Below are 26,458 nucleotides of genomic sequence, written 5' to 3' on the forward strand. Positions count from 1 at the left end.
AATGTCAAAGGTCAAGGTCGCATAAACAAATCAGCTGCTTCGTTCAGGAAAAGATGGGCGGAACTGCAGATAACTCGTTCATGGAGTTTACTCGGAAGATCATGTAACAGCTGATCGAAGGACATGTTGTTTTGATAATGTCAGATCAACAGAGAATAGCAAGGATCTTTCCAAACGTGTTATTGTCACATTCAAAGGATATAGCATCAACTGTCAGCTCCAATTTAGGGTACGACAAATATGCAGATCTAGATATCCCGATTACAAGTCTACCCCGACTGAAACCCGCTCTCTCGCCGAGCGTGCAGTTAAGTCTGACAGTCGTATACATATCATTATACGGGTTGCTGTTCTTCGTGGTGTATATCCAGTTATGGATGATTTGGTATTATCGACACAAACGTTTCAGCTACCAGACAGTGTTTCTGTTTCTTTGTCTAGTATGGTCTGGTTTGAGAACAACTTTATTTTCCTTTTACGTCCAAGACTGCGACCAAGCTAATGACTTGCCTTGGGTTTTCTACTGGTTGTTATATTGCTTTCCTGTCTGCCTACAGTTCACAACGCTGTGTCTGCTGGTTTTGTTTTTTGCACAGGTAAGACTGATGTTTACAAACAAAAAATTATCTATAGCTTAGATCGCACACAAAAATGTTTGTTATCATTTTGTCAAACCATGACATGCATTTGTTAATGGAATGTGGTACACTTACGATAGTAGATAAAATTAGGAATGTAGACATGTGCCACTGTGTCAGCTGTCAGTTTGTAAACATGGTAAAAGTATATATGTTGTCATGATCACATGAAGATTATATTTAGTTATATGTTCATGATGTACGTTGACGGCTGGGTTCTGTAAATTATTTCTGCCAAGACTGAAAAATATATATATATATGTATATGCAGAGCTCCAGATAAGCTGCATATCTGCGTAAAATACGCATCAGAAATGCAGAAATACGCAGTAAAATAAAATCCAAGCGTATCAAAGACGCAACAAACATTACAGATACACTGCAGAAATTAAACTTGTGAGTATCATCAAAATAACTTATTTTGAAATTATAAACGGACATTCCGTCAAGCTTGCCAAACTCCACAATGACAGTTACATCAAGATCATTTGCCATCACACTTTCTTGTGGAAGTATCGTCTTTTTGAGTCCTATAAAGCTCTCGAACCCACACGACACCAGTTTGCAGGGACTAGATGAATAGTGTTTTTAAATATTTAACTTAAATACCCACATGTGTAAAAACTAGTGGGTAACAGAAATTTGAATACCCAGATAGAATTACTGATATCCAATGATTTTAAAATGCATGGGTAAAATACCCACGACACCAAAAGCTTATCTGGAGCTCTGTATATGTATATATATATATACATATATATGATCATTCATTTTCCTGAATTCATGCAACATATAATAAATTTCATATGTATCAGATATAATGAATATGTATATGACAATGTACATGATGTAAATTGTAATTCAATTCTTGTAGTATCAGGACAATTGACATGATGATATAGTATATTATTAGGGACAAGACAGAAACAAGAGATTATCATGCATACATGAATTGTTTTGTAATTGGATGAACCTCAGATACATAAAGCATGTTTAGTATGTTAATATTGTTTGTTAGCATGAGTAGTTTTTTTTTAGAAAAGGCATCTGGTACTACATGCATATGTTTCCCTAAAGTTTTATAAACATGCTAAAATAAATTGTTGCTTAAAAAATGTGTAGCATTATTGCTATGAATATGACCAAGAACATCATGGTTAGAATTGGTCTTTAGCAACCCATGCTTATTGTAAGAGGCGACTATGTTTGTAAGAGGTGACCAACAGGATTGGGTGGTCGGACTCCACCAGCACTCAACTCGCCTTCGAGTATGACATCTCTAATACGTCCAGGAACACCTTGTAGCATGGCATCTCTAATACATCCAGGGACACCATGTACCATTACATCTGTAATACACCCAGGAACACCTTGTAGCATGACATCTGTAATACACCCAGGAACACCATGTACCATGACATCTGTAATACACCCAGGAACACCATGTACCATGACATCTGTAATACACCTAAGGAACACCTTGTAGCATGACATCTGTAATACACCAAGGAACACCTTGTACCATGACATCTGTAATACAGCCAGGAACACCATGTAGCATGACATCTCTAATACACCCAGGAACACCATGTACCATGACATCTGTAATACACCTAAGGAACACCTTGTAGCATGACATCTGTAATACACCAAGGAACACCTTGTACCATGACATCTGTAATACAGCCAGGAACACCATGTAGCATAACATCTCTAATACACCCAGGAACACCTTGTAGCATGATATATCTAATACACCCAGGAACACCTTGTAGCATGATATCTGTAATACACCCAGGACCCCCATGTAGCATGACATATGTAATACACCCAGGACCCCCATGTAGCATGACATGTCTAATGCACCCAGGAACACCGTGTAGCATGACACCTCTAATGTACTCAGGAACACCATGTACCATGACATCTGTAATACACCCAGGAACACCTTGTAGCATGACATCTGTAATATACCAAGGAACACCTTGTAGCATGATATCTGTAATACACCCAGGAACACCATGTAGCATGACATCTCTAATACACCAAGGAACACCATGTAGCATGATATCTGTAATACACCAAGGAACACCTTGTAGCATGATATCTCTAATACACCCAGCAAACCATGTACCATGACATCTGCAATACACCCAGGAACACTATGTAGCACGACATCTCTAAGACACCAAAGAACACCTTGTAGCATGATATCTGTAATATACCCAGGAACACCTTGTAGCATGACATCTGTAATGCACCCAGGAACACCTTGTAGCATGATATCTCTAATACACCCAGGAACACCTTGTACCATGACATCTCTAATACACCAAGGAACACCATGTACCATGACATCTGTAATACACCCAGGAACACCTTGTAGCCTGACACCTCTAATGCACCAAGAAACACCATGTACCATGACATCTGTAATACACCCAGGAACACCTTGTACCATGATATCTCTAATACACCAAGGAACACCATGTACCATGACATCTGTAATACACCCAGGAACACCTTGTAGCATGACACCTCTAATGCACCAAGGAACACCATGTACCATGACTTTGGTAATACACCCAGGAACACCTAGTAGCATGACACCTCTAATGCACCAAGGAACACCATGTACCATGACATCTGTAATACACCCAGGAACACCTTGTAGCATGACATCTGTAATACACCCAGGAACACCTTGTAGCATGTCATCTGTAATATACCCAGGACCCCCATGTAGCATGACATATGTAATACACCCAGGACCCCCATGTAGCATGACATGTCTAATGCACCCAGGAACACCGTGTAGCATGACACCTCTAATGTACTCAGGAACACCATGTACCATGACATCTGTAATACACCCAGGAACACCTTGTAGCATGACATCTGTAATATACCAAGGAACACCTTGTAGCATGATATCTGTAATACACCCAGGAACACCATGTAGCATGACATCTCTAATACACCAAGGAACACCATGTAGCATGATATCTGTAATACACCAAGGAACACCTTGTACCATGACATCTGTAATACAGCCAGGAACACCATGTAGCATAACATCTCTAATACACCCAGGAACACCTTGTAGCATGATATATCTAATACACCCAGGAACACCTTGTAGCATGATATCTGTAATACACCCAGGACCCCCATGTAGCATGACATATGTAATACACCCAGGACCCCCATGTAGCATGACATGTCTAATGCACCCAGGAACACTGTGTAGCATGACACCTCTAATGTACTCAGGAACACCATGTACCATGACATCTGTAATACACCCAGGAACACCTTGTAGCATGACATCTGTAATATACCAAGGAACACCTTGTAGCATGATATCTGTAATACACCCAGGAACACCATGTAGCATGACATCTCTAATACACCAAGGAACACCATGTAGCATGATATCTGTAATACACCAAGGAACACCTTGTAGCATGATATCTCTAATACACCCAGCACACCATGTACCATGACATCTGCAATACACCCAGGAACACTATGTAGCACGACATCTCTAATACACCAAAGAACACCTTGTAGCATGATATCTGTAATATACCCAGGAACACCTTGTAGCATGACATCTGTAATGCACCCAGGAACACCTTGTAGCATGATATCTCTAATACACCCAGGAACACCTTGTACCATGACATCTCTAATACACCAAGGAACACCATGTACCATGACATCTGTAATACACCCAGGAACACCTTGTACCATGACATCTCTAATACACCAAGGAACACCATGTAGCATGACATCTGTAATACACCCAGGAACACCTTGTAGCATGACACCTCTAATGCACCAAGGAACACCATGTACCATGACTTTGGTAATACACCCAGGAACACCTAGTAGCATGACACCTCTAATGCACCAAGGAACACCATGTACCATGACATCTGTAATACACCCAGGAACACCTTGTAGCATGACATCTGTAATACACCCAGGAACACCTTGTAGCATGTCATCTGTAATACAGCCAGGAACACATTGTACCATGACATCTGTAATACACCTAAGGAACACATTGTAGCATGATATCTGTAATACAGCCAGGAACACCACAAGCCTGACATCTGTAATACACCCAGGAACACCTTGTAGCATGACATCTGTAATACACCCAGGAACACCTTGTAGCATGACATCTGTAATATACCAAGGAACACCTTGTAGCATGATATCTGTAATACACCCAGGAACACCATGTAGCATGACATCTCTAATGTACTCAGGAACACCATGTACCATGACATCTGTAATACACCCAGGAACACCTTGTAGCATGACATCTGTAATATACCAAGGAACACCTTGTAGCATGATATCTGTAATACACCCAGGAACACCATGTAGCATGACATCTCTAATACACCAAGGAACACCATGTAGCATGATATCTGTAATACACCAAGGAACACCTTGTAGCATGATATCTCTAATACACCCAGCACACCATGTACCATGACATCTGCAATACACCCAGGAACACTATGTAGCACGACATCTCTAATACACCAAAGAACACCTTGTAGCATGATATCTGTAATATACCCAGGAACACCTTGTAGCATGACATCTGTAATGCACCCAGGAACACCTTGTAGCATGATATCTCTAATACACCCAGGAACACCTTGTACCATGACATCTCTAATACACCAAGGAACACCATGTACCATGACATCTGTAATACACCCAGGAACACCTTGTACCATGACATCTCTAATACACCAAGGAACACCATGTAGCATGACATCTGTAATACACCCAGGAACACCTTGTAGCATGACACCTCTAATGCACCAAGGAACACCATGTACCATGACTTTGGTAATACACCCAGGAACACCTAGTAGCATGACACCTCTAATGCACCAAGGAACACCATGTACCATGACATCTGTAATACACCCAGGAACACCTTGTAGCATGACATCTGTAATACACCCAGGAACACCTTGTAGCATGTCATCTGTAATACAGCCAGGAACACATTGTACCATGACATCTGTAATACACCTAAGGAACACATTGTAGCATGATATCTGTAATACAGCCAGGAACACCACAAGCCTGACATCTGTAATACACCCAGGAACACCTTGTAGCATGACATCTGTAATACACCCAGGAACACCTTGTAGCATGATATCTGTAATACAGCCAGGAACACCACAAGCCTGACATCTGTAATACACCCAGGAACACCTTGTAGCATGACATCTGTAATACACCCAGGAACACCATATATCATGACATCTGTAATACACCCAGGAACACCATGTACCATGACATCTGTAATACACCCAGGAACACCTTGTAGAATGACATCTGTAATTCACCCAGGACCCCCATGTAGCATGACATGTCTAATACACCAAGGAACACCTTGTAGCATGACATCGGTAATACACCCAGGAACACCTTGTAGCATGTCATCTGTAATACACCCAGGAACACCATGTAGCATGACATCTCTAATACGTCCAGGAACACCTTGTAGCATGGCATCTCTAATACATCCAGGGACACCATGTACCATGACATCTGTAATACACCCAGGAACACCTTGTAGCATGACATCTGTAATACACCCAGGAACACCATGTACCATGACATCTGTAATACACCCAGGAACACCATGTACCATGACATCTGTAATACACCTAAGGAACACCTTGTAGCATGGCATCTGTAATACACCAAGGAACACCTTGTACCATGACATCTGTAATACAGCCAGGAACACCATGTAGCATGACATCTCTAATACACCCAGGAACACCATGTACCATGACATCTGTAATACACCTAAGGAACACCTTGTAGCATGACATCTGTAATACACCAAGGAACACCTTGTACCATGACATCTGTAATACAGCCAGGAACACCATGTAGCATAACATCTCTAATACACCCAGGAACACCTTGTAGCATGATATATCTAATACACCCAGGAACACCTTGTAGCATGATATCTGTAATACACCCAGGACCCCCATGTAGCATGACATATGTAATACACCCAGGACCCCCATGTAGCATGACATGTCTAATGCACCCAGGAACACCGTGTAGCATGACACCTCTAATGTACTCAGGAACACCATGTACCATGACATCTGTAATACACCCAGGAACACCTTGTAGCATGACATCTGTAATATACCAAGGAACACCTTGTAGCATGATATCTGTAATACACCCAGGAACACCATGTAGCATGACATCTCTAATACACCAAGGAACACCATGTAGCATGATATCTGTAATACACCAAGGAACACCTTGTAGCATGATATCTCTAATACACCCAGCACACCATGTACCATGACATCTGCAATACACCCAGGAACACTATGTAGCACGACATCTCTAATACACCAAAGACCACCTTGTAGCATGATATCTGTAATATACCCAGGAACACCTTGTAGCATGACATCTGTAATGCACCCAGGAACACCTTGTAGCATGATATCTCTAATACACCCAGGAACACCTTGTACCATGACATCTCTAATACACCAAGGAACACCATGTACCATGACATCTGTAATACACCCAGGAACACCTTGTAGCCTGACACCTCTAATGCTCCAAGAAACACCATGTACCATGACATCTGTAATACACCCAGGAACACCTTGTACCATGACATCTCTAATACACCAAGGAACACCATGTAGCATGACATCTGTAATACACCCAGGAACACCTTGTAGCATGACACCTCTAATGCACCAAGGAACACCATGTACCATGACTTTGGTAATACACCCAGGAACACCTAGTAGCATGACACCTCTAATGCACCAAGGAACACCATGTACCATGACATCTGTAATACACCCAGGAACACCTTGTAGCATGACATCTGTAATACACCCAGGAACACCTTGTAGCATGTCATCTGTAATACAGCCAGGAACACATTGTACCATGACATCTGTAATACACCTAAGGAACACATTGTAGCATGATATCTGTAATACAGCCAGGAACACCACAAGCCTGACATCTGTAATACACCCAGGAACACCTTGTAGCATGACATCTGTAATACACCCAGGAACACCTTGTAGCATGATATCTGTAATACAGCCAGGAACACCACAAGCCTGACATCTGTAATACACCCAGGAACACCTTGTAGCATGACATCTGTAATACACCCAGGAACACCATATATCATGACATCTGTAATACACCCAGGAACACCATGTACCATGACATCTGTAATACACCCAGGAACACCTTGTAGAATGACATCTGTAATTCACCCAGGACCCCCATGTAGCATGACATGTCTAATACACCAAGGAACACCTTGTAGCATGACATCGGTAATACACCCAGGAACACCTTGTAGCATGTCATCTGTAATACACCCAGGAACACCATGTAGCATGATATATCTAATACACCCAGGAACACCTTGTAGCATGATATCTGTAATACACCCAGGAACACCATGTACCATGACATCTGTAATACACCCAGGAACACCATGTACCATTACATCTGTAATACACCCAGGAACACCATGTACCATGACATTTGTAATACACCCAGGAACACCATGTACCATGACATCTGTAATACACCCAGGAACACCATGTACCATGACACCTGTAATACACCCAGGAACACCATGTACCATGACATCTGTAATACACCCAGGAACACCTTGTAGCATGACATCTGTAATTCACCCAGGACCCCCATGTAGCATGACATGTCTAATACACCAAGGAACACCTTGTACCATGACATCTGTAATACACCAAGGAACACCATGTACCATGACATCTGTAATACACCCAGGAACACCTTGTAGCATGACATCTGTAATACACCCAGGAACACCATGTAGCATGACATGTCTTATACACCCAGGAACACCTTGTAGCATGACATCTCCAATACACAAAGGAACACCATGTACCATGACATCTGTAATACACCCAGGAACACCTTGTAGCATGACATCTCTAATACACCCAGGAACACCATGTACCATGTCATCTCTAATACACCAAGGAACACCATGTAGCATGACATCTGTAATACACCCAGGAACACCATGTAGCATGACATGTCTAATACACCCAGGAACACCATGTAGCATGACATGTCTAATACACCCAGGGACACCATGTAGCATGACATGTCTAATACACCCAGGAACACCATGTACCATGACATTTTATAACATTCTTTTAAATCTATCAAATGTATATCAAGGGCTCAGTCATATTGGTTTACAATTTTGAAAATAGACCTCAGCTGAACTTGCATTTACCAAAAATATTTTGATTGGTTGTTGATTTGATGCTCATTAGCAAGAGAAACTCTGCTAAGCTACGTGGGCAAGAAAAACTCTGCTAAGCTACGTGGGCAAGAAAAACTCTGCTAAGCTATGTGGGCAAGCCGCGATCGGAGAGATGCAGATGGTGACATCACTCCTGAAACGAAGCCCTAGTAGCAAATGCCTCCAGGGTATATATGAACATGGAATAGAGATATAATACCCTGCATAATCGAGGATGGATCTTGTATCTGAAGCACATTTAGTATTGAACATGTTGAATAGTTTTAAAAGATAAATGATGTAATTTTTGCAGGTTGTTTTCAAGGCCCGAGCAAAGTATGAGCCAAGCAAATTCAAGTAAGAAATGTTTGTTCTGCTTCATTTGTTGATAGTTCTTTAGTAAGAGATTGTTTTGATGGTCTGACTAGATGTTGTATTTAGTGCCCTGGTGACATTATCTCTTTGTCTTTAGATAGGGTGAAATGGTGACATTATCTCTTTGTAATTGGGTGAGGTGAGATGATGACATTATCTCTTTGTAATTGGGTGAGGTGAAATGGTGACATTATCTCTGTGTCATTAGTTGAGGTGAGGTGAAATGGGGACATTATATCTGTGTCATTAAGTGAGGTGAAATGGTGTCATTATCTCTGTGTCATTAGGTGAGGTGAGGTGAAATGGGGACATTATATATGTGTCATTAGGTGAGGTGAAATGGTGTCATTATCTCTGTGTCATTACGTGAGATGTTGACATGATCTCTGTGTCATTAGGTGAAATGGCATCATTATCTCTGTGTCATTAGGTGTGGTGAAATGGTGACATTATCTCTGTGTCATTAGGTGAGGTGAAATGGTGTCATTATCTCTGTGTCATTAGTTGAGGTGAAATGGTGACATTATCTCTTTGTCATTAGTTGAGGTGAAATGGTGTCATTATCTCTGTGTCATTAGTTGAGGTGAAATGGTGACATTATCTCTGTCATTAGGTGAGGTGAGGTGAAATGGTGTCATTATCTCAGTGTCATTAGGTGTGGTGAAATGGTGTCATTATCTCTGTGTCATCAGGTGAAATGATGACATTATCTCTATGTCATTAGGTGAGGTGGTGACATTATCTCTGTGTCATTAGTTGAGGTGGTGACATTATCTCTGTGTCATTATGTGAAATTGTGACATTATCTCTGTGTCATTAGGTGAAATGGTGTCATTATCTCTGTGTCATTAGTTGAGGTGAAATGGTGACATTATCTCTGTGTCATTAGGTGAAATGGTGACATTATCTCTGTGGCATTAGGTGAGGTGAAATGGTGACATTATCTCTGTGTCATTAGGTGAGGTGAAATGGTGACATTATCTCTGTGTCATTAGGTGAAATGGTGACATTATCTCTGTGTCATTAGTTGAGGTGAAATGGTGACATTATCTCTGTGTCATTAGGTGAAATGGTGACATTATCTCTGTGGCATTAGGTGAGGTGGTGACATTATCTCTGTGGCATTAGGTGAAATGGTGACATTATCTCTCTGGCATTAGATGAGGTGAAATGGTGACATTATCTCTGTGTCATAAGGTGAGGTGAAATGGTGTTATTATCTCTGTGTCATTAGTTGACTTGAAATGGTGACATTATCTCTGTGTCATTAGTTGAGGTGAAATGGTGACATTATCTCTGTGTCATTAGGTGAGGGGAACTGGTGACATTATCTCTGTGTCATTAGGTGAGGTGAAATGGTGACATTATCTCTGTGTCATTAGGTGAAATGGTGACATTATCTCTATGTCATTAGTTGAGGTGAAATGGTGACATTATCTCTGTGTCATTAGTTGAGGTGAAATGGTGACATTATCTCTGTCATTAGGTGAGATGAAATGGTGTCATTATCTATGTGTCTTTAGATGAGGTGAAATGGTGACATTATCTCTGTGTCATTAGGTGAGGTGGTGACATTATCTCTGTGTCATTAGTTGAGGTGAAATGGTGTCATTATCTCTGTCATTAGTTGAGGTGAAATGGTGTCATTATCTCTGTCATTAGTTGAGGTGAAATGGTGACATTATCTCTGTGTCATTAGTTGGGGTGAAATGGTGACATTATCTCTGTGTCATTAGGTGAGGTGAAATGGTGACATTATCTCTGTGTCATTAGTTGAGGTGAAATGGTGACATTATCTCTGTGTCATTAGGTGAGGTGAAATTGTGACATTATCTCTGTATCTTTAGAGTAATCATTAGCCATGTTCACGGTTGGATTGATCTATACTACTCCACTTTGTACAGGGATACCCTCACCTTTCCATGATACATAAAACTATATGTATATGTGTATTGTATGATCATGGTATGTTAAGTGTACATCTAAATAGAATGACATATCTGATGATCCCTGTCAAAAGTTGAGTAGTATACACTATAAAACTGGAGCTAGCAGACAAATTGATGTTTCAATGACCTGCACCCAACTTCCTGGATGTCTGGACTCATCTGTTTGATTATGATAAAAACAGGTTTTAATTTGTAGCAAGTTTAAGGAGAATGTTTAGAGTTTCCATGCTGGTTTGAAAAACTTGCAACAACACAAATTGTTAAAATTAAACATGTTTACTTTCTAAAGTGAGACTCTTTGTGGTAGCAAGCTTAACTACAATCTCATATATCATATACTATTAAAACAAAGTGGGGGCACGGGTGGCCCAGTCATCTAAGGGGCCGCGGTTACGCAGTGCAGAGTTGTGTCCCTTGGGCACGCAAGAAACCTATGATTGTGGCTTTCCTCCCACATTAAGCTGACACGCCGTGATATAACTGGAATACTGTTAAAAGCGGCGTTAAACCCAACTCACTCACTCGCTCAAAACAAAGTTATAATAACATGAATAAGGACCACCCAATTCTTTCATATTACATTCATTAATCGGTCTTTCATATTACATTCGTTAATCTGTCTTTCATATTACATTGTACAGTGTTTAATCTGTCATGGCTTGCTGGATTAACCATAATAATATGACAGAATCGGGTGATCCTTAACTTTGTTTTTGCACAATATACCAGCTTATAGGCCTACCAACAACTGCTACTGTTGGAATCAGTATTTGACAGTTAATAGTCATGGAAAATGTTTGTCTTCAGAATGTACCAAACAAAATAAACCTATATGTGGGACATGTCCTGACAGAATTGTGTTTTGCAATTAAAAGATACATTGTTGGTCAAATCATTTTAAAGAAAAACATGGAATACCTTAAGGCAGAGACTAAAAACACTACGCTCCCTACCTCACACTATAAACTGGTCAGTCTCTAAGGAGTGTAGTCTTGACAACAACAATGCAAGTGATGAATAAACAATTATGTCTAGGTGTTAATTAAGAACCACAACAGGACTAACATGACTAGATTTATTTGGCCGAAGTAGGTTGAAAAAGCAGACCAGATCCAGTTACAATGTAGAGCCCAAAAGTAACACAATAAGAAAATGTATACTGTAAATCTTGAAATTAACGAGAGCGTGAATTAAATGCAAAAAATGCGAGTTGTCTTGGCTCGCATTATTAAACATCGCATTTATATCAACAATTGTTTTAGCAGATGTACACTACTCATCAAAAGAGCAGTGCTATTTGGTGTGTGATTGGATTAATGTGAGGATGGATTAAGGTGAGGATTCTCCGGTAAACCTGACAGAGGACATTTTCTTTAGATAGAAATCCACTGATGCTTGAAAGGAGGAGGTGTCGCATTCATATTGAGTCACATTTTTGGCAAGAGGCCAGCATTTGCATTCTTTTGGAGACGCATTGATTTCACGATTTACAGTACTTGAATGACTTGAATACAAATTAGCTCAGTTATAAAATCTAAACTTAAAGAGAAAATATTAAGTTGCTAGTAGACTGTAACTTGTACTGAGCCTACAACCCACCGGGACATACAACTAGAATATACTGAATAGAAAAGGCGGCAGATGGGCCGGGAACAAAAACAGACATGTGTTCGAAGTAGCATTCAGCTAGCCGATGACACCAAAATTTAAACCATATGGCTAGGGATGATGGGAATAGAATATTTGGTCTCGACAGCACGAGATACTGGGTAGAAACCAAGGCCCCGTTCCACAAAGCGATCTTAGCGCTATGACTACCGTAAGCCCATGTTAAACTATGGGAGTTATGATCATCTTAGCGCTAAGATTGCTTTTTGGAACAGGGTCCTGACCTGGAAAAGGCCTAGCAGAATCTTTATAAAGAAAGCTATACCCCGAGTGGAACCTTGCAGGCTAAAAAATGAATTAAACAAATAATAAATGCGAACGCCTGTACAAAAACAAGAAAGCCTCACATGGACGCGCGAAATAAACAGGCTATACTACTAATGGTATGTGACGAAACAAATGGTATTGGGGATCTTAGTCATTTTCAATCTACTCACAGAAAATGTGAAAATTAGTCTAATGGTTAACATGGAAAGCACAGTTAAGTTCACTCATGTGGAACAAAATGGTCTACATGGCGTAACGCATGGAAGTTGGCGAAAATAAGTGAAAAAAATCGCAGTTATAGTGTTCCTCAAGCATTTGTGATTCTAATGATATAAGTTTTATTACAAAATTCATCACATGAAGTTTGCAGTTACCAATTGAAATTACCCTACTGTTTTGCATCATTTTTTTTAACATTTTCCCTTTCTAAGTCAAGATTACTGTTAATTTATTTTCAAAAGTACAATACAAACATAATGAAAGTATGCTACTATTTGTGTCTTTCTTCATGCAAGTTAATACTTTTTTGATAACAAAAAGGGGGAAAATATGTAAAAACAGGCCAAACTGAATTTCTACACAGAGTTATGGGAATTGAATTGCCACATGGGCAAGAGGCCATCCTAACTGGTCTAGAAGCTGAATTTTTGAATGGGTCGTAAACCAAATACTGTCATGTCTAATCTAGATGTCATGGTCTGTGAAACAAAACATTCTGCTTTAATTTGTGAGTGATGCCCAATGTTTAGAATGGTTTGAACTCTGTACACAGTAGCTGGCTGTTGATTGGATAATAATGTGAGTTATCCTTATTTTATAGTTACCTGTTTTATTGTCATTAAAAAATATACTTTTAAAAATATTTTTTTACATTAAAAAAAACCTGGTTTGTATTCTTCACTGACACGTGTAGTAATCCTCAGTAGTGAGTGAGTGAGTTGAATTTAGTGCTGTTTGAACTGTACTTCGATTATAACACGGTGTGTCAGCTTAAAGAGTGAGGGAAGCTCTGAGTGTTGCTATCACCTGTGACGTCAGCTCCTTCTGTCAGCTCCTTCTGTCAGCTCCTTTTGTCAGCTCCTTCTGTCAGCTCCTTCTGTCAGCTCCTTCTGTCAGCTCCTTCTGTCAGCTCCTTCTGTCAGCTCCTTCTGTCAGCTCCTTCTGTCAGCTCCTTCTGTCAGCTCCTTCTGTCAGCTCCTTTTGTCAGCTCCTTCTGTCAGCTCCTTCTGTCAGCTCCTTCTGTCAGCTCCTCCCACAGCAAGCTGACATGCCATGATATAACTGAAATACTGTTTAAAGTGGCATGCCACCCAACTCATGACGATGCGTATTGATAACCCTTTGTTTCCTTTCAGACGTCCCCTTCGTATCCTGGTCTTCCTAGCGATCATTCTGTTTGTTGTGTCCAATATTGCATGTGCCATGGTTATCAAATACCATGAGAAGAATTACTCGTCCATTCCACTGGAGCTGATCTACATACGTGTGGCCATCAACGACTCTTTATTTATTATTTTTGGAATTTTACTTTCGTTCTGTATTTACAAAATGTCAAAAATGTCCTCCTCTTCACTGGTCCTGGAAGCTAAGGTGAGTTGCCTGTTTTTCCCTTTAAATTGTTTTGTGAAGTGTAGGCTGGATGGTGAACAGGGTGGTGTGGTGTAGGCTAGGTGGTGAACAGGATGGTGTGGTGTAGGATGGGTGGTGAACAGGATGGTGTGGTGTGGTGTGGTGTAGGCTGGGTGGTGAACAGGGTGGTGTGGTGTAGGCTAGGTGGTGAACAGGATGGTGTGGTGTAGGTTGGGTGGTGAACAGGATGGTGTGGTGTGGTGTGGTGTGGTGTGGGTTGGGTGGTGAACAGGATGGTGTGGTGTAGGCTGGATGGTGAACAGGATGGTGTGGTGTAGGCTGGGTGGTGAACAGGATGGTGTGGTGTAGGCTGGGTGGTGCACTGGGTGGTGTGGTGTGGGCTGGGTGGTGAACAGGATGGTGTGGTGTAGGCTGGGTGGTGAACAGGATGGTGTGGTGTAGGCTGGGTGGTGAACAGGATGGTGTGGTGTAGGCTGGGTGGTGCACTGGGTGGTGTGGTGTGGGCTGGGTGGTGAACAGGATGGTGTGGTATAGGCTGGGTGGTGAACAGGATGGTGTTGTGTAGGTTGGGTGGTGAACAGGATGGTGTGGTGTAGGCTGGGTGGTGAACAGGATGGTGTGGTGTAGGCTGGGTGGTGCACTGGGTGGTGTGGTGTAGGTTGGGTGGTGAACTGGGTGGGGTGGTGTAGGCTAGGTGGTGAACTGGGTGGTGTAGGCTGGGTGGTGAACTGGGCCGTGTAGGCTGGGTGGTGAACTGGGCCGTGTAGGCTGGGTGGTGAACTGGGCCGGGTAGGCTGGGTGGTGTAGGCTGGGTGGTGAAGGCTGGGTGGTGTAGGCTGGGTGGTGAACTGGGCCATGTAGGCTGTGTGGTGTAGGCTGTGTGGTGAACTGGGCCGGGTAGGCTGGGTGGTGTAGGCTGGGTGGTGAACTGGGCCTTGTAGGCTGGGTGGTGTAGGCTGGGTGGTGAACTAGGTGGTGTGGTATAGGCTGGGTGGTGAACTGGGCCGTGTAGGCTGGGTGGTGTAGGCTGGGTGGTGAACTGGGTGGTGAACTGGGTGGTGTAGGCTGGGTGGTGTAGGCTGGGTGGTGAACTGGGTGGTGTAGGCTGGGTGGTGTAGGCTGGGTGGTGAACTGGGCCGTGTTGGCTGGGTGGTGAACTGGGTGGTGTAGGCTGGGTGGTGAACTAGGCCGGGTAGGCTGGGTGGTGTAGGCTGGGTGGTGAAATGGGTGGTGTAGGCTGGGTGGTGTAGGCTTTTTGGTGTAGGCTGGTGTGGTGAACTGGGTGGTATAGGCTGGGTGGTGAACTGGGCCATGTTGGCTGGGTGGTGAACTGGGTGGTATAGGCTGGGAGGTGTAGGCTGGGTGGTGTAGGCTGGGTGGTGAACTGGGTGGTGTAGGCTCGGTGGTGTAGGCTGGGTGGTGAACTGGGTGGTGTAGGCTGGGTGGTGAACTGGGCCGTGTTGGCTGGGTGGTGAACTGGGTGGTGTAGGCTGGGTGGTGAACTGGGTGGTGTAGGCTGGGTGGTGAACTGGGCCGGGTAGGCTGGGTGGTGTAGGCTGGGTGGTGTAGGCTGGGTGGTGAAATGGGTGGTGTAGGCTGGGTGGTGTAGGCTATTTGGTGTAGGCTGGGTGGTGTAGGCTGGGTGGTGTAGGCTGGATGGTGAACTGGGCCGTGTTGGCTGGGTGGTGTAGGCTTGGTGGTGAACTGGGCCGTGTAGGCTGGGTGGTGTAGGCTTGGTGGTGTAGGATAGACGGTGTAGGCTGGGCCATGTAGGCTGGGTGGTGTAGGCGCCGTGGTGTAGGCTGGGTGGTGAACTGGGTGGTGTATCCTGGGTGGTGAACTGGGTGGTGAACTGGGCCGTGTTGGCTGGGTGGTGAATTGGGTGGTGTAGGCTGGGTGGTGAACTGGGCCGTGTAGGCTGGGTGGTGAACTGGGCTGGGTAGGCTGGGTGGTGTAGGCTGGGTGGTGTAGGCTGGGTGGTGAAATGGGTGGTGTAGGCTGGGTGGTGTAGGCTATTTGGTGTAGGCTGGGTGGTGAACTGGGTGGTGTAGGCTGGGTGGTGAACTGGGCCATGTTGGCTGGGTGGTGAACTGGGTGGTGTAGGCTGGGAGGTGTAGGCTGGGTAGTGAACTGGGTGGTGTAGGCTGGGTGGTGTAGGCTGGGTGGTGTAGGCTGGGTGGTGAACTGGGCTGGGTAGGCTGGGTGGTGTAGGCTGGGTGGTGTAGGCTGGGTGGTGTAGGCTGGGTGGTGAACTGGGTGGTGTAGGCTGGGTGGTGAACTGGGTGGTGTAGGCTGGGTGGTGAACTGGGCCGTGTTGGCTGGGTGGTGAACTGGGTGGTGTAGGCTGGGTGGTGAACTGGGCCGGGTAGGCTGGGTGGTGTAGGCTGGGTGGTGATTTGGGTGGTGAAATGGGTGGTGTAGGCTGGGGGGTGTAGGCTATTTGGTGTAGGCTGGGTGGTGAACTGGGTGGTGTAGGCTGGGTGGTGAACTGGGCCGTGTTGGCTGGGTGGTGAACTGGGTGGTGTAGGCTGGGTGGGGAACTGGGCGGTGTAGGCTGGGTGGTGTAGGCTTGGTGGTGTAGGCTAGACGGTGTAGGCTGGGTGGTGTAGGCACCGTGGTGAACTGCGTGGTGTAGGCTGGGTGGTGAACTGGACCGGGTAGGCTGGGTGGTGAACTGGGCCGTGTAGGCTGGGTGGTGAACTTGGCCGTGTAGGCTGGGTGGTGAACCTGGCCGTGTAGGCTGGGTGGTGTAGGCTAGGTGGTGAATGTAGGTGTTATATCAGGCAATGTTATATTCTGCCCAAACAATTTTGATACAACATCAGACAGATGTGACAGTAATGTTCCAATGCCAATTCCCCGTGGAACTGAATGCCTGCTGTCTCTGTCCACAGGGGACTAGTATGTGTCAGGCCATTGCAGCCTGTGTTGTCATCTTGATGCTGTTTACATCCAGAGCTATCTACAACTTTATCTCCATCTACCCTGCCCTCAAGACCAAGGTCCCTGACTTCGGCTATGACTGGGTCAATGTGTCTGATCAGGTTAGTATCTATTTTTGATATAGTCTTAGATTACATTCTAAACCAGGCCATGTTTTAGTAAGACCAAAAATCAACAATTTATGTTTTAGGTTGTTTCCTTGGGACAGATATGGATTATTTTTTTTTACAATTGCTTTTTCTTTTTTATCTTTATTGGCTTTTTTATAATTTTAATTATGATTGTGAAGTTCTATCTGATTATTTGGCAAAATCTTGTTTATGGTTGTTTGGAAAGTATTTTCAAATTGGTAAACAAAACAATTGCAAAAATGATGCTTTAACATCAGTTTTGGAAAATGTCAAGGTCAAATTTGAAATGGGTTTGTCAGGTTGCCAGAAACACAAGTTAATTCAGTTCACCTGAACAATCTTGTTATCAATGGTTATGACAAAATTTCATTTTATTTTTTGTCTGCATATCTTTTTTTTTTAAATTCCTGGTTGATAGGGGGGAAAAGAAGAAGAACAAACAGACATTTCAGATTTGTTGAGCCTTCAAATTGTTCGCAGGATATGTCGCCTTGTGAAAAAAATTCGTCTTTTTTGCTTGTTCTTTATGCAAAGATTTCTTTCCAAAGTATGAAAAAAATAATGTTTATATTTTTTTATATTATTTTGGGATCAACAGAATCTGTAAACCAATTAAAAAAATTCTGGTGGAAATGAAACATGTTAAGGTATTAAGAAATTGTCAACAATTTCTTTTAAAAAATGGCTAAAAACATGTTGAAATGTTATGAAAAAACAAAGTTGTATCAGATCAGATCTTTTACTCTATTTCGATACATCTTTTATAAACTCAGGCTGTGGGGTAGCCTAGTGGTTAAAGCGTTCGCATGCACGCCGAAGACCTGGGTTCGATTCCCAAGATGGGTACAATGTGTGAAGCCCATTTCCAGTGTTCACCCGCCGTGATGAGCGGCATAAAACCATACTCACTCACTCATTCTTTAAAAAACTCATGTTTCCTACTTTTTGATTAGATGGTCAGGGTTGACTGGACAGGACGTTCCAAGGAAAAAGATCTGATTTGAAAGTTCGATTTTTAATGAGATTGCAGTGGTTGCTGTCATATATTTCAATTTCTTGCAGGCTGACTTCAACGATCTGTCCGGGGGATACGAGTACCTGTCTTTTGGGATAGTGTTGTTCGTCTGGGAGGTCCTACCTACGTTTGTTGTTGTGTTGTTTTTTCGAGTCAAAAGAGCCGTCAATGCTGTGGTATGTAGATTTCATGTTATTTGCTTTTATGACGTGATGTACGTGTTTTGTGTTCAATCAAATTACCCTTGTTGGGACTCGGGGTTAGAACAGACCCCAAGCAACCTTTGTCATTGTCATACAAGACAACTCAATGAATCAGATGTGTTAACATACCCCAAAGTCATGGATCTTTGCTCATGACATCAATCACTGGTTTGACTTATCCTCAGACATTATTTACAGGCTGCCATCATGTTGCTGGAATATTGATGAGAGGCAAATTTAGACAACAAACAAAGAAATCAATCATTTTTTCCTGTTTCAAATCAAACAAGTCACCCTTTGCTAGCTCTACTTAAAAACTTTATCTATGAAACGTGAAACAAAGGATCACTCTGATTAGCAAGATACATTTCATTGCCTTAGATTTGGGGGTCAACCAATCTCATTAAAATCAGATCTAAGTTCTCGCTGCCGCTAAACAAAGATCTGAGGACATCCCATTGCGGGTCACGTCAGAACGACCTTTCGCGAACTTTGACCGACCACTGAAACAAATAACAAGAAGTCAATATCAGTCATTGAGAAAGCAGCTTTCTCGAGCTTTATGACACTTTTTTCAACCTGGCGACTTCCATTTCAGACTACTCGTGAAAAATATGTCGACACGGTTCTCTATTAAAATTTTTAAAACTGAACAAACGAACATTCCGGAATGTCTAATATATAGTTGCGATTGTATGGCAGTGCTTCCCACGTACTTTGCAACGCCTCCTCCGTCCAAATGTTTATCCCACGGAAGTGAGAGACAGACAATAATTTTGACGGAATCAGTCTTCCGGGCCAGACTGTCGTTTGGAATACCCTGTTTTAAAGTTTTCAAGGTTGCATGATTAGAAAACACTTTCCGAATGTCACTTTCATGATCTGGTAAGCAATGCTCTGATTGGTCGGATGAAAGGTCGTTCTGACAAACCTGTAATGGGATGTCCTCAGATCTTTGTTAAGCGATAGCGAGAACTAAGATCTTATTTTCATGAGAATGGGGGTCAACAAACCTACTTTTTTTTCTCTCAAACATTTTTGCTGTAAAAGTTAAAATAATAAGAAAAGGATGTAAACAAATGTAAATTATATTTCTTGGAAATGCAGCTAATATTTACACACTATACCCTGCCTATACTTGCTACAGTGAGTGCCTGAGACGTATGTTTTGATATTTACAGGCTCTGAATGATCTCTCCAGCCACAGCCATAGTTCAAAAGTATTTTTCTTTGATAACCCTCGGCGCTATGACAGTGATGATGATCTGACACGCGAAGATCCACATTCCATCAAGTAAGTTGATTGTCTTCATACAATACACGCTCTCTCTTCCTTTCAGCAAATTTGACCATGTGCCATTTTTAGATTGTATTTGGTAAGGGACTGGAAATATATAGCAGAACCTTTATTATTCTCCATTCAGAACTGCTTACGCTGGTTAGAATGTTCACATGACAACTTTGAGAATTTATCAGATCTTTATGGAGAGAGGTGTCGATTTAGAGTAAATGATCTGACTTTAAAGATATTATATTTGCTGGTCTCTGGTATTTTATTTCTCTGGCTCAAAATGATTATTTCAACCTTGCCATGACAGTCAATGTGAATACATACACTTACTGACATAGATCGTGGTGTGCACAAAACAACTTTAAGTCGGTTTTGATCATACTGATGTGTTATGAGGAAACAGATACATTTCCTTTCATTAAAACTGATTGTCCTTAAATATATCCTTGATAGTCACTGTGTAGTGTTGTGTCAAGTAGCTAGCCATGTTTCCATGACCACCAGTCTAGGAGGCCCGGGGCCTGTCGGGGTACAGGGTGAAGTCATAGCAGGGTGGGGCAGGATGGGCCAGGGTGTCACAGGGTTGGGCAGGATGGGCCAGGGTGTCACAGGGTGGGGCAGGATGGCCCAGGGTGTCACAGGGTGGGGCAGGATGGGCCAGGGTGTCACAGGGTTGGGCAGGATTGGCCAAGGTGTTACAGTGTGGGGCAGGATGGGCCAGGGTGTCACAGGGTTGGGCAGGATGGGCCAAGGTGTCACAGGGTTGGGCAGGATGGGCCAAGGTGTCACAGGGTGGGGCAGGATGGGCCAAGGTGTCACAGGGTTGGGCAGGATGGGCCAAGGTGTCATAGGGTTGGGCCAAGGTGTCACAGGGTTGGGCAGGATGGGCCAGGGTGTCACAGTGTTGGGCAGGATGGGCCAGGGTGTCACAGTGTTGGGCGGGATGGGCCAAGGTGTCACATTGTTGGGCAGGATGGGCCAAGGTGTCACAGTGTGGGGCAGGATGGGCCAGGGTGTCACAGGGTTGGGCCAAGGTGTCACAGGGTGGGGCAGGATGGGCCAAGGTGTCACAGGGTTGGGCCAAGGTGTCACAGGGTGGGGCAGGATGGGCCAGGGTGTCACAGGGTTGGGCAGGATGGGCCAAGGTGTCACAGTGTGGGGCAGGATGGGCCAGGGTGTCACAGGGTTGGGCCAAGGTGTCACAGGGTGGGGCAGGATGGGCCAAGGTGTCACAGGGTTGGGCCAAGGTGTCACAGGGTTGGGCAGGATGGGCCAGGGTGTCACAGGGTGGGGTAGGATGGGTCAAGGTGTCACAGGGTGGGGCAGGATGGGTCAAGGTGTCACAGGGTGGAGTGAGATGGGCCAAGGTGTCACAGGGTGAGGCAGGATGGGTCAAGGTGTCACAGGGTGGAGTGAGATGGGCCAAGGTGTCACAGGGTGGGGCAGGATGGCCCAGGGTGTCACAGGGTGGGGCAGGATGGGTCAAGGTGTCACAGGGTGGGGCAGGATGGGCCAGGGTGTCACAGGATGGGGCAGGATGGGCCAGGGTGTCACAGGGTAGGGCGGGATGGGTCAAGGTGTCACAGGGTGGGGCAGGATGGGCCAGGGTGTCACAGGGTGGGGCAGGATGGGCCAGGGTGTCACAGGGTAGGGCGGGATGTGTCAAGGTGTCACAGGGTGGGGCAGGATGGGCCAAGGTGTCACAGGGTGGGGCAGGATGGGTCAAGGTGTCACAGGATGGAGCAGGATGGGCCAGGGTGTCACAGGGTGGAGTGAGATGGCCCAGGGTGTCACAGGGTGGGGCAGGATGGGCCAAGGTGTCACAGGGTTGGGCAGGATGGGCCAGGGTGTCAAAGGGTAGGGCGGGATGGGTCAAGGTGTCACAGGGTGGGGCAGGATGGGCCAGGGTGTCACAGGGTGGGGCAGGATGGGTCACGGTTGTCATAGGGTTGGGCAGGATGGGCCAGGGTGTCACAGGTTGGGGCAGGATGGGTCAAGGTGTCACAGGGTGGGGCAGGATGGGCCAGGGTGTCTCAGTGTGGGGCAGGATGGGTCAAGGTGTCACAGTGTGGGGCAGGATGGGCCAGGGTGTCACAGGATGGGGCAGGATGGGCCAGGGTGTCACAGGGAGGGGCAGGATGGCCCAAGGTGTCACAGGGTGGGGCAGGATGGGTCAAGGTGTCACAGGGTGGGGCAGGATGGGCCAAGGTGTCACAGGATGGGGCAGGATGGGTCAAGGTGTCACAGGGTGGGGCAGGATGGGTCAAGGTACATGGGGGAGAGGGGGACAGGGTTGGGCAGGATGGGCCTGGGTGTCACAGGATGGGGCAGGATGGGTCAAGGTGTCACAGGATGGGGCAGGATGGGTCAAGGTGTCACAGGATGGGGCAGGATGGGTCAAGGTGTCACAGGGTGGGGCAGGATGGGTCAAGGTGTCACAGGGTGGGGCAGGATGGGTCAAGGTGTCACAGGGTGGGGCAGGATGGGCCAAGGTGTCACAGGGTGGGGTAGGATGGGCCAAGGTGTTACAGGGTTGGGCAGGATGGGTCAAGGTACATGGGGGAGAGGGGGACAGGGTTGGGCAGGATGGGCCTGGGTGTCACAGGATGGGGCAGGATGGGCCAGAGTGTCACAGGATGGGGGCAGGGTGTCACAGGGTTGGGCAGGATGGGCCAGGATACATGGGGGAGAAGGGGACAGGGTGTCACAGGGTGTCACAGGATGTATCCATTGTTTGAATCCATTGAATAGAAAGAAGGCTGCTACCCACAGTAAAACCCATTTCTATTGCAGCTACAGTATACACAACTCCTACAACAGCATGGACACTGGAGGCATCTCCCATGGTACCCCCATCCTCACCCCAAATGGGAGGATCACGCCACGAGGGGGCACACCGAGAGGCACCCCCAAAACAGCATACGGGTCCATTATGAGTAGAAGTATGCCCTCAAGTCGCCAGGGGGCGTCACCCTCACCGGTCATGTATAACGGATCCCAGTTGTATCAGGGACATAATGGCTGATGATGGTGGGATCGTGATAATGTGATATGACTTGCTGGTGCTGTGATGGACGATCTATATTTTGTCAAAATGGTGGTGAGGGAAAGGCGAGATTTATCATGTTTATATGATATTTTCAGAGAATGTTTAACATGTTTTGTTGACTCAAGGTCGTGAATGTCAAGGTCAAAAGGAATTAATGGTACTTTTCCTGGAAATAGTACCTTGAGAAAGGGAAGTATATGTTTATGACCATGTTTTGATATGCATATTCATTGATATACCGTATTTAACATAATAAGTGTCCTGGGTGCTTAGAAAAATCTGACAAAGAGTTGTAGTGATCAAATTGATTACATCTTCCCGAATCAAGGGAGTTAACTGACTATAAAAGTCCAGTTTCCACCCTTGCCGAACTAGGCTGCAATTATGGACTGGACTAAGGAAGGAAGCTATTCATAGTACAATCAAAATCGCGTAACGAAATTGACAACCGGTTCCTAAACAAAATGGATTTCAAATGCAGATTTTGATCGACTGCAGGATTTGCAAGGCTTTGCAAAGCAATTTGGTATCGACAGATATTTTGCAAATTGTTTCATTTTTTTTTAAATCAAGGTGCTCAGGTGATCTGATGCACTTTGCGGGGTAAGACCCGTTTTATTACAATATAGGTCTTGATTATTGAGCAGATCGTCTTGACTCGGAGCTGCCATTTTGTTTGAATCTGATTGGTCAATAGGAGGAACATAGAAGGGACGTAACTTGTAATAGCCACTGGTGGCGCTATGATCGATCCTGGAAGTTCCAGCCAAGTTTGGCAAGGGTGAAAACGCCCTTGCGTTGGGAAGATGACTCGGGAAGGTGAAGCTGAGACTTTTTAATAGTTACGAGACAACTGTATTCGCCTTTTGCACTGGTGTTTTCTGTAAAAAAATCTGTGATATGCACAGGAAAATATGGACTGTCGTGTTGACAGTCATAGGGGCTGCTTATAAAGGTTACTTTCAGATTGGTCCAGAAGTTGGTCAGAGGGCTTATTGAACCAGGGCGCTAAATACGGTGAATATGGTAACTTCATACAGATTGTAATATACATAATAATTCATTTGGTTGTTGTATCCTCATCAACATAGATGTAACATGACATAACTCCTTATGTATATGGGCGGCCATTCGGTCAAAAAGTACAAAGTTGAAAAAAAGGACAAAAGTATGCAATTAAGGTCAAATATTACGAATAAAGAACTAACTGTTACTACTAAAGGTCAAAATACAATATTAAAAGTCAAATGTTACGAAAAGACGTCATAAGAAAAGAAAGAACAATGTGTACGAAAGAACGTCAGTAAGCACGAAAGTTCTTTCGTGCTCACTGACGTTCTTTATTGAAAACGCCCTTTCGTGCTCACTGACGTTCTTTATTGAAAACATCCTTTTGTGCTCACTGATGTTCTTTATTGAAAACGTCCTTTTGTGCTCACTGGCGTTCTTTCGTACACATTGTTCTTTCTTTTCTTATGACGCTTTTTCATAACTTTTGACTTTTAATATTGTATTTTGAGCTTTAGTAGTAACATTTAGTTCTTTATTCGTAATATTTGACCTTAATTGCATACTTTTGTCCTTTTTTTCAACTTTGTATTTTTTGACTGAATGGACGCACATATATATAAGGATATTTTTTTTTGAGTTTTGTACAGGGTAGAGTTATAAATATTCAGTGTAAATATGACATAGTTTATATAAAGTTTATTCAGTTAACTCTTGACATCAATGAAAGTATTTATTTTGGTATCAGATATATACCTTGATAGGACCCCTTGATTCTGGAATCGTTGCTATTAGATATACAGTGAAACCTTGATAGGACCCCTTGATTCTGGAATCCTTGCTATTAGATATACAGTGAAACCTTGATAGAACCTCTTGAATCTGGAATCCTTGCTATTAGAAATACAGTGAAACCTTGATAGGACCTCTTGAATCTAGAATCCTTGCTATTAGATATACAGTGAAACCTTGATAGGACCCCTTGAATCTGGAATCCTTGCTGTTAGATATACAGTGAAACCTTGATAGGACCGACCCCTTGAATCTTGAATCCTTGCTATTAGATATACAGTGAAACCTTGATAGAACCTCTTGAATCTGGAATCCTTGCTATTAGATATACAGTGAAACCTTGATAGGACCCCTAGATTCTTGAATCCTTGCTATTAGATATACAGTGAAACCTTGAAAGAACCCCTTGAATCTGGAATACTTGCTATTAGATATACAGTGAAACCTTGATAGGACCGAACCCTTGAATCTTGAATCCTTGCTATTAGAAATACAGTGAAACCTTGATAGGACCCCTTGAATCTGGAATCCTTGCTGTAAGGTATACAGAGAAACCTTGATAGGACCCCTTGAATCTGGAATCCTTGCTGTTAGATATACAGAGAAACCTTGATAGGACCCCTTGAATCTGGAATCCTTGCTGTTAGATATACGGTGAAACCTTGATAGGACCCCTTGAATCTGGAATCCTTGCTGTTAGATATACGGTGAAACCTTGATAGGACCGACCCCTTGAATCTGGAATCCTTGCTATTAGATATACAGAGAAACCTTGATAGGACCGACCCCTTGAATCTGGAATCCTTGCTATTAGATATACAGAGAAACCTTGATAGGACCGACCCCTTGAATCTGGAATCCCCATCTTCTGGATGGTTACTGTCAGGAACTTGTTTATTTGCAGGACACATTTTGGTGAAATCGCCATGCTTCCTTGATTTCTTAATCTGGACATTTGTTAATCCATACCATTTCACTGAGAATTATTTTGTCCAGATTAAGGGGGTTGACTGTAGATATTTATGAAAGCTATCTGGAAATCAAAACATATATACCGGGTATATATGTATGCTGAAAATAAAATACATACTGGCTTTAAGCTAACCCAGTGGGCATATAGCTGTCTCACCTGTTGATGAAACATATAGAAATTAAACCTATTGTTTATTGCATG

The 26,458-nt window shown here is 43.8% G+C and overlaps 2 protein-coding genes across 2 annotated transcripts; one reads left to right on the forward strand and one right to left on the reverse strand.

The window, feature by feature from the left end:
- Window positions 1-52: 52 nt before the first annotated feature.
- LOC139442673 (G protein-coupled receptor 137Ba-like) lies at window positions 53-24,604 on the forward strand. The gene is made up of 7 exons (XM_071223538.1): window positions 53-596; window positions 9,317-9,360; window positions 14,618-14,852; window positions 17,747-17,896; window positions 18,989-19,117; window positions 20,326-20,438; window positions 23,229-24,604. Exons 1-7 carry the CDS (start codon window positions 138-140, stop codon window positions 23,458-23,460), a joined length of 1,362 nt encoding a protein of 453 aa, XP_071079639.1. The 5' UTR covers window positions 53-137; the 3' UTR covers window positions 23,461-24,604.
- On the reverse strand, window positions 14,874-16,925 carry LOC139442150 (uncharacterized). Its single transcript, XM_071222954.1, has 2 exons — window positions 15,582-16,925; window positions 14,874-15,449 (listed from the first exon to the last, which is right to left on the reverse strand). Exons 1-2 carry the CDS (start codon window positions 16,923-16,925, stop codon window positions 14,874-14,876), a joined length of 1,920 nt encoding a protein of 639 aa, XP_071079055.1.
- Window positions 24,605-26,458: the final 1,854 nt, after the last annotated feature.

Source organism: Haliotis cracherodii, unplaced genomic scaffold (assembly GCF_022045235.1).
Source record: "Haliotis cracherodii isolate W230 unplaced genomic scaffold, xgHalCrac1.p SCAF_5, whole genome shotgun sequence".
Taxonomy (NCBI): domain Eukaryota; kingdom Metazoa; phylum Mollusca; class Gastropoda; order Lepetellida; family Haliotidae; genus Haliotis; species Haliotis cracherodii.

What these genes read in the sequence shown, in the direction of transcription:
- LOC139442673 (XM_071223538.1), top strand. Translation starts at nt 138, where the DNA reads ATGTCAGATCAACAGAGAATAGCAAGGATCTTTCCAAACGTGTTATTG. An exon ending in TGGTTTTGTTTTTTGCACAG is followed by an intron (nt 597 to 9,316) that starts GTAAGACTGATG and finishes TAATTTTTGCAG; the next exon opens with GTTGTTTTCAAGGCCCGAGC. An exon ending in TATGAGCCAAGCAAATTCAA is followed by an intron (nt 9,361 to 14,617) that starts GTAAGAAATGTT and finishes GTTTCCTTTCAG; the next exon opens with ACGTCCCCTTCGTATCCTGG.
- LOC139442150 (XM_071222954.1), bottom strand. Translation starts at nt 16,925, where the DNA reads ATGGCCCAGTTCACCACCCAGCCTACACCACCCAGTTCACCACCCAGC. An exon ending in CACCCAGCCTACACGGCCCA is followed by an intron (nt 15,450 to 15,581) that starts GTTCACCACCCA and finishes TTCACCACCCAG; the next exon opens with CCTACACCACACCATCCTGT.